The sequence below is a fragment of the Miniopterus schreibersii genome (assembly GCF_964146895.1).
Source record: "Miniopterus schreibersii genome assembly, chromosome: 16".
NCBI classification, from domain to species: domain Eukaryota; kingdom Metazoa; phylum Chordata; class Mammalia; order Chiroptera; family Miniopteridae; genus Miniopterus; species Miniopterus schreibersii.
The window spans coordinates 4299769-4308860 of record NC_138116.1 but is presented as its reverse complement, the minus strand read 5'-3'; the positions used below and the strand labels follow the sequence as shown (position 1 = coordinate 4308860).

The following is a 9092-nucleotide window of genomic DNA, read 5'->3' as shown; positions in this document are numbered from 1 at the left end:
GATGGAGGAGGGCTGGCACAGCCGGGCGGAGGGTTTGGGAATGTCTCAGCTCAGGACTGAGGCACCCATCATTTTCAGACTGGACCCCAACCTTCAGACAATCTAAAATGTAGCCCCTGCCAAGGAACTTTTCCCACTGTTAACACCCAGATGCGTCCGTAGCTACAGAAACATAGTGTGGCTTCTTTCAAAAGGCTCCCCAGTACAATTGGAGGAGTTCTGGGATCTCCCTGTTGGTTTTTCCTTCCCTGCACCCCAGGGCCCCCCCGGGAAGAGGCTCAGCCCGGGCTTGTCTAACGGAGGGAGATGGGTGGGTCAAGTTCACGGTCAAGTACTCTCTCTTTAAGTGTAATAAACGCACAAGGCGATTACATTCTGTTGTGCGGTTATTAAATTTGTGAGAAACAAATATAATAAAATGCAGACACTTGTAGAGAGGTTAAAAATAAAATAAAAGCAGAGGATGAAAATAAAATCGATAACCACGGCTTTCCCGGAGCCCTCCTGAAGAGACGGTATGTAAGAGTTGAGAGCAATTATGCGCCAAGAAAATAAGATCGGCGTGGGCTGGAGCCAAAGGGCAAAGGGAAGGAGCGCTGCCCTCCCCAAGCTGCCAGCCCACAGTCAAGTACTCAGCACCCTGGGCTCGGGTGCATCTGGGCCTCCTGGGTTTAAGTCCTGGCTTCTCCTCTCCCAGCTCCGACAAGCTCATGGGGCCCGTGGGTATGGGCTAAAATGTTGCTTTTGGAAGCATTTGCTTACTTTTATTGTGCACCAGTTCTTACAAGAATTGGAAGTGGCACGTGGCAAATCTCCCTGAGATGGAAAAGAGGGCCCTGCTCGCTCGTGACAGATTAGATGTCTGTGGAAAAGGAGACCAGAAGGAAACGCGAGGAACCCCCAGAAAGAGGTTCTAAAATATCCATGAGAAGGTCCCTTCATTTAAATGAGAAAAATCTCTGCGTAGACGCCCAATGCACAGGTCGAGTGGTAGTAGTGGATGTAAGTGTTAGGTCTTCAAGCTGCATCTAAAATAAAATCTAGCAAAGCCAAAGGGTTGGGGGTGGAAACGGGAACCGAGTGGAGGAGGGAGGCGGCCCATTACCTTCGTGGAGCTGCACTGTTCATCTCGGCCGCAAGGGGGCAGAAGTGGGAAGGACAAACGCCTACATGATTCTTGACCCTGTGCAGACACCGTCCCCGGTGTTCTCCGGGGGAGGGTTTAACTGCCCGGAAACGGAAGCGTCGTTCTCTTTCGTCCTCTTCGTTTCCAGCCGCTTGCTGTAAGCGCCTGTTTCGCGGTACCCGGGGAATAGGGGGAGAATCTGAGTTAATCCACGGCCGGGTGAAATTTGCGGGCCCCCAGCCTGGGTCGAGGGTGCGAGGAAGGAGGGTGGAGTGCAATGAGGCCGGCATTTCGGGGGGTCGGGGAGGGAAAGCGGGGGTCGCTGTGGGTTCCCGCGCCCTGTTCACTCTAGGTCTGTCCTCCCCGCAGGTGCCCGCCGCACGCTCCCCGCAGCCATGGTGAGTACGGGCCCTGCCTGGGGCCTGCCCCGGGAGGCGCGGGGCCCCGGGGCGGGGGCGGGGGCGCCGTTGCGAGGGTCTCTGTAGGCCCGAGAGGGGCCGGTGGATTTGACCGGCGCCGGAAGATGTCTGACAGGCAGCTCACTCCCCGTTTTCTTTGTATTACAGCCTCGCAAAATTGAGGAAATCAAAGACTTCCTGCTCACCGCGCGGCGGAAGGACGCCAAATGTAAGTGGCCCCTCTGGGGCGCGGGGTGAGGAGCTGGTGGCGGTCGCGTTTGCGTGGAGCGGTCCCCACCCTGGCGCTGCTTCGGGAGCGCCTGCCCCACATGTCAGGCTGGAGGGAGGCCGTTTATTGTTCATTTTGGTTCCCTTGAGCTCATTTTTGTCCCCTTGTGGGTTTGGTTGCTGGAAATCTGGAGACGCGGGTCCCGTAAACCCGGAGTTAGTGCTACAGGTTGGGTTGTGCGCTGAGGACAGACCCTGCTCTCGGGGAGCTTCGTTCACTAAGTAGCTTCACCTGGACCTGCGGTGGTTTCCGGGGCTGTAAATAAAGGGGAAAGAAAGCGACGCACCAGGAACCCGAAACGGCAAGCTTTGGATTGGGGTGCGCCGGCGCCTGGCGCCCGTGGGTGCTCGTTTTTACGCCAGACGTCCGAGGCTGTCCTGCTGTTTCTTTTTTATTGTAGCTGGAGGAGGGTTGGGGGCTTGTGCTTAGTACAAGGTAGATCTTGGGTTCGTGCGTTGTGTTAACCCAGAGGCATCTTTTTCCTGCTCCCTCAAAGCTTCCTTTCCCACTGAGTTGTCACAGAGAGAAAGTGGGGTCACTGTGGGAGTGGGGCAGTGTTGGGCTGAGACCCCGCCCCTCTCTGAGGCTCCGTGTCGGGGTGGGATGAAAGGATGTGGGGGGAGCCTCTCAGTGGGTTCACGGGGGACAGGGAGGGTCCTATCTGTGCCCCTGGGTCCTGAAACAGGCTGCTGCCTTTGATCCTCTGGTAACTTCTATGAAATGGTGACCACCTGTGGGGACAAGCGGCAGCTGTTGGGAATATACAGGCCCGATGACTGTGGGGACCGCAGGTGCCAGTGTGGTTGTGTTGGTATCTGTCATGCAATAAAGAGGAGATGGTCTTCATGTTATTTTTAGTTCAGATCAGGGAATTTGAGGTCGCTGCCTGGTTCAAATCCCAGCTCTATCAGTAGGTAGCTGCCAACAAGTTAAACATGACACCGTTTCCTTGTGTTGAGGGGTGACAGTAGTATGTGTCTCATGGGATTGGTGCAGTCACATCAGATGACCCTTAGAGGCCTTTAGTGCACTGAAGAAATGGCACTAAATCCGTTTGATTCATTTGCGTTTTAATTCTGTTTGGGAGCCTGATTTTAGATTGTCCTATGAAGATAGAGGTTGTACCCTGGACATAATAGGGTGTTCCATAAGTGTTAATATTTTTAATTCTAAAGTGTACGTAACATAAACTTACCGTTTTAAGTGTACATTCTGCTGGTATGAGGTACATTCCCATTGCATCTTCAAAATTTGATCTTGCAAACTGAAACTGTACCATTAAACAGTAACTTCCCATTCTGTCCAACCATAAGTGGAATGCATCATGGTGATGTAGAGTAAACGTCGAGACCCGCATACCTTACAAGTGTTTGTAGGTGTACAGGAGCTGCTAGGGACAGTGCAGCATACTTAGTTTTTTGTTTTGTTTTTTTAAATATGTCTTTATTGATTTCGGGGGGGGAGAGTTGAAACATCAATGATGAGAGAGTAGGGCTGCCTCCTGCACACCCCTACTGGTGATGGAGCCTACAACCTGGGCATGTGCTCTCAACCAGGAATCGAACCTCGATCTCCTGGATCCTAGGTCAATGCTCAACCGCTGAGTCATGCCAGCCGGGTGCATACTTAGCTTTAAGAGGAATGTCAAGGTAGCAAAATAGGGTGGTTTGAATGAATATCCACGTTATGAACCGAGGCAGCCACTGCCATGTGCAGGCCAGAGTCCCCATTCTTCAGCTTCCTGTCCCTTTAGCAGCTGTTGGCAGAAATGGGGTTGTGGGTACAAGTTAACCTTGTGCTGCTGCTGTGATGCACTGAGTGTGTCTGGTCAGGTACGTGGGCTCAGACACTGGAGCCCTTATTTGATCCTTACCATCTGACTTCTGATTGGCTTTCATAGTACAGGGTTCCTGCAAGTGTCTGAGCTGTTTTGAAAGAAGTTGGAATTCGGGGTTTGACGGTCCCTGAAAAGACTGGCCCTCGGAAGCAGTTGTCTTCCAGCAGCTGGAGGAGCTGCAGCCACGTGGAAACACATTGACACTTGTCCGTAACCAGACTCTTGGAAATTTTAAACCGCTGTGGGATTTGAGCTACACTTGGGGCTCTTTATTGAGCGGTGGTCCTGAGAGAGAATTTGGTGGCAGCGAAGAGCCCAGAAGTGGGCTCCGTGTCAATTTTAGGAAACTCATAAACACACACTCACCATGCTTTCCCATCGCCCCAGCATGTGTATCATCTGCAGAGAACAGGTTTCCAGAAGTAGAGTGGTGGCGGGTTCTGATCCCAACAGATATCCCATCTTACCTTATAAACCGGCTTCCATCCCTTCAGAAAATCAGATGGGGACAGAACATTCTAGGATGTGTTCAGTGCACCAGCTGCATTAAAAAGCCAGTAAGGGTAGGCCTCAGGCTCTTGGGTATTAATATATGGGAAAGGCAGATTCCTGACGCTCAGCAGAGGGACAGGATGGGGACAGGCACAGCTGTCCGTGGGTGGGGTCATAAGTGCCACTTTCCGCATATGTGTAAAGTAGGCGGGCTGGTGATGCAATTACTGATTGATTGGTCCCCTTGGTAGCTGTCAAGATCAAGAAGAACAAGGACAACGTGAAGTTCAAAGTGCGGTGCAGCAGGTACCTCTATACCTTGGTCATCACAGACAAAGAGAAGGCCGAGAAGCTGAAGCAGTCCCTGCCCCCAGGTGAGGGACCCTGCACATGGGAGGTGTGCATGTCACCTCGCCATCCCATTTCTTGAATTCTGCCCAAATGGAGGAGAGGCCAGCGGCAAATGTGTCACTGCCTTTCATGCTTCCCTGATGAAGAACAGTAACAGCTCGCTCACTTGGTGCCTAGCTCAGTTCACATTCACCAGGCAGGTACTGGTTTGGATGGTCCCTGTTTCGCAGGCTGGAAACATTGAATACAGTGGGCGGTGAGCATGAGCTAAACAGGGTCCATCCTGGCAGGAGAAGGACCGCACTGTGGAGGAAGCCACCCACAGAGTGCAGAGCGGCTCCAGAGGCCGCCTCCCCACAGTGAAAAGTTAACCAGTACTGCGTGGCTTTGCGAGAATTCCCTGGGACCCATTTATAGAGCTGACAGGTTTTGTTTTTAATCAAACACTAAATATTTTAAGCAAGCCTCCCTGGTGGGCTTAATTTCTGAGCTTTGTGAGCCTCCTTCAGCTTAAGTACAAAATCCAGACAAGCAGCAGTAATTTGCACTGTGTCTTCTGTAACTGACTGGCTTCTGCCTCTTTCGCTCTAGGTTTGGCGGTGAAGGAGCTGAAATGAACCCGACTCGCCGACGTGTATTAAAGTGTTAAAAATTCTTAAAGTGTCTTTGTCTTTGAAGATGGGAAGGAACTGTTCTGGGGTGCTGGCCTCGGGTGGGGTGGGGTGGAGGTCCTGGTGGCAGCCTCCTCGCATCCCTAATCTTGGGCTGTGGTCCCAGTGGACAAAGCCATTCTTGTTTAGCATAAGTTTGAAAATAAGTAGATGGCAGCCCTCAGAAGAGCCAGCTGCTTCATGTCTGCCACACCAAGGCAGGAGGGGAGTTTTATACTGAGACTGTCCCTGAGTGTTGCTTCTGATACAGGAGCTCAGGCAGTGCAAGAGAGATGAATGCAGGTGAAACAACTTGGAGCCGGCCTCAGAGGGGACCTTTAAAGCCGAGAACAAGTGAGTGCTTGTTACCCTGGCAAAGTGGGCCGAGCATTCCAAGGGAGGGAACATCCTGGAAAAAAAGACCTGTCTACAGAATCCAGCTGAGGTTTTAAAGGAGGCACTGGGGTTCCTGCCAGAGGTCCAACCCCGGGCTTCCAGGCAGTGGGGTGGCAGGGGTGTGGATGGAGCGCAGTACTTGAACACGGGCGTAAGGGCCCAAATCCCAGTATGAGGGGCAGTTCAGGTCTCAGCCAGGCTTGATTCCTTGGGGATTAAATCCTGGTTATACCACATGCCAGCCTGCATGATCTTGACACACTACCTCACCTCTGAGCACCCTGACGAGGAAACACTCATTGAGCCTAGAACAAAGCTACTCTTACCGGTGACAAGGCCAGCACAGGTTGTGGGGTCCTGGGCTCTTGGCCGGAAAGTGTCCCAGGCCCAAGGCCGGTTATGTGCTCCGTGGTGGTTGCCAGACTGCCTTTTCCAACACTGCCTCACCTTTCAAATTGTTATGGCAAAATAGCCGTTAATGCCTATTTCAGTGGTTTAATGAAGGGACAAATGAGGTAACACTAAAGATTTAGAAGTGCTCTTGGCACTTAGCAAATCTGGGAGATGGATATGGGGGTTATGTCAGGGTTGACCACAAGGTGGAGACATGCTCAAACAAATGAGCAGTTACCCGGACCCTCACCACACAGTTTACAGGCTGAAGTCCACTCCCAAGTAGCTAAGTGCCTGAGACCCCGTAGATTTTTCTGTAAGAGCTTTAGGGTGCAAAGTAGTTTTTGAATTGGGTCCTGAGGGAGGTGGGTTTTGTTTCCTCTGGGTGGTCAGTGACAGCCCCGGATGGGGCACCTTCTGTGGCTTCAGCCCTCCCCATTCTTTCAGCATTCGGTTTCCAGGAGGGAGGGTGTGGGTGTACCACTTGGGCTTCCTTTGTCCCACACGTTGTCTAGAGACAAGCCCCAGCTCCTAGGAGACACTCTCCATGTCTACAGAAAGCATCCTTTCATGCCAAGATTCTCAGCCCTGAAGTCATTTGGGGCACTTTTTTTTTCCCCCCAGTATATCTATTGATTTCAGGGAGAGAGGAACATCAATGATGAGAGAGTGATCCGCTGCCTCCTGCACACCCCCAACCGGGGATTGAGCCCGCAACCCAGGCATGTGCCCCCCACCGGGAATCGAACTTCAATCTCCTGGATCCTAGGTTGACACTCAACTTCTGAGCCACACCCGGCCAGGCCATTTGAGGCACTGTTTTAAAATTTGCCATGGTTCCAGAGATTATGATTAAGCTGGTCTGAGGCACACGTGTGTTTTAAGCTCTCCGGTGACCAGGGCCAACCCCTGCCTGTTTGAAGTCCACTCAGCTTGGGTGAGCTCATTCTGGTCACAGTGGCCAGTTCGAAAAGGGCAGGGGTGCTGTTCTCACTTCACCTCCCTAACGAGGCCCTGGGAGGTCTGTTCAGCCTCTGCCTCGGCGGCTCACCTGCCTAGGTCAGCAGGCCTCTGGGGAAGCAGCTGGAACACGCTGTCTAGCTGGGTGCAGACCAGCCCAGCAGGTTCGGGTTTTCCACCGCGCCCAAGTGTCGGCACTGATGGCCCCGAGCAAGCGTTTGCAGTTGATGGCTTCCAGTGGGTGCGCAGGCCTTCCCCCTCTCCCACCCACTCCCTCTCCCACCTAGTCCCAGCTCTGGAAAGGCTGCCCTGCCCCCCATTCAAGGTCAATCCGGAGGGCATGACACCCTACCCCTCACCAGGAGGCAGGCCCCTCACACTTGGGGGCCCTGGTCTCGTTTCCTCCTTTCCTTCGTAAGAAAACCCACAGTTCCCAGTTGTGACTAATGTTCCCAGGGAGAAGCTAAGTCCTCATAACTTAACCAGTCCTGTGGGAAGCCTGGCAAGGACCAGCAGCTGTCGCCTTCTGTGCTGTCGACATGGGGGAAGAGGGGACCGATGTCCATGGCACCAGGCTGTGCCCGTCAGGGAGTTCCCAGGGACAGCCCAGGCTGGGGCTGCATGGTCATGCCTGTTATCAGTGCCCACTGAGGCCCCACACAATTGCTCCAAGTCCATTTTCCTCTGCAACCAGCAGTGGCCGCTTCAGAAACCAAAACCCTTACCAGGGCCTGCGGGGCAGTGTGTGATCTGGCTCTTGCCTACCTTTATATTAAAAAATAAAGGTATTTATTATTTTTTTATAAAGGTATTTTTCATAAAGTAAGGCTTTTTGGGGTGTGATTTACAGTGATTTTCACCCTCACTGGTATACAGTTCCATGAATTTTGACAGATACAGCTGTGTAACCACCATTGCAATCGAGTGTTTCCATCGCCCCAGAAAGCCCCTTGCACCCCAGCCACTGATCTGCTCTCTGCAGTTTTCAGTCGTTCCTTCTTGTCACTCCCCTGACTCGGGTTTGCGCTTGCTTGATCCCCCTTCAGTCCCCTTTCCACCACGGTCCCTGATCTCAGTTACTGCCCCTCTGCTCAGCAGCCTCCCTGAGTTCCCCCCTTTCCGGTGGTTGTCCTTCAGCCCTCACCTCATGTCATTCTCCAGGAAACACCCCTGCAACCCGCCCATCCCCCTCCTACAGCCAACAGGGGCCTGTGTGGGATCAAAGGCCCCTCACCTGTTGGACTCCAGACCCCATGCAGACAGGCGCCTGTGTGTTTTAGTCATCACTGTGTCCCCTGGAACACAGGGTGCTCCATCAAAATGTCTCGAATGAAAGAGACCCTATGAGAGAGATGAGTGGCCTCCAGCCTTCTGCGCCCCAGTGCCCCAGCTCTGGGCATGCTCAGATGAGACGGCCCAGTCAAGCTCAGGGAACTGTGACCTAGACTGACAACCACGAGGAGAGACGGTGACACAGGACAGGACTCCTCTCCTGGCCCTGGGTGTCTGACGGCATGGGGCCACTGTGGGCTGTCCACAGGTGTTTGCAGGTGTTTTCAGACTCCAGCATCCACCTAGTTCCTGGAACCAGGAATCTGGGAGTCTCTGCGGGGTCTCCTGTGTCACCAGTGTCTGCCCCTGTCGCTACCACCCCTGAAACTGGCTGCCAGGGCCCAAGCCTCATCCCTTCAGGACCCCTAAACTCCACTCCCCTCTCCCCAACCCCAGGCAGCCCTTTAACCCGCTCTGGACCTGTCCAGCCCCACCCCCACGCCCCACCCCCGCTGGCCCGCTTCCTCTGGTCACACCACAGCTATTTTCAGCTGCAGAGCCCGCCCCTCTCCTGCCTGGGGCCTCTGCAGACCCTCAAAGAACTGGAGAGAAGCGCCTCCGCCTCCGAGACTTTATCAGATCTGCGCTCCCCCTCCGCTTCCTGTGGGCTGACCTTACCCTACTTTTGCTTTTCTCCAAAACATCCCCTAACCTCGCCCTGTGCATCCTTGGGCGTGGACTGTTGCCATCTGCCCGCTGAAGTGCCATTCTCTCCGGGCAAGGGTTTCCCTCTGCTTTTGTTCACGGACTGCACAGTGCTGGCACACAGTAGGTGCTCAGTAAACACGTGCTGCTGATGGCCTCGCGTTCCTTCCCTGGCTCCTCTCCCCTCGGGAGGGCGCGACGGGGGCCCTTCCTCCAGGAGGCC

The 9092-nt window shown here is 53.6% G+C and overlaps 1 protein-coding gene across 1 annotated transcript; it reads left to right on the top strand.

The window, feature by feature from the left end:
* Window positions 1-1170: 1170 nt before the first annotated feature.
* RPL38 (ribosomal protein L38) lies at window positions 1171-5147 on the top strand (the record flags this gene model as incomplete). The annotated part of the gene is made up of 5 exons (XM_081161992.1): window positions 1171-1283; window positions 1479-1524; window positions 1693-1753; window positions 4394-4516; window positions 5085-5147. 5 exons carry the CDS (start codon window positions 1171-1173, stop codon window positions 5108-5110), a joined length of 369 nt encoding a protein of 122 aa, XP_081018118.1. The 3' UTR covers window positions 5111-5147.
* Between the last annotated feature and the right edge of the window lie 3945 nt (window positions 5148-9092).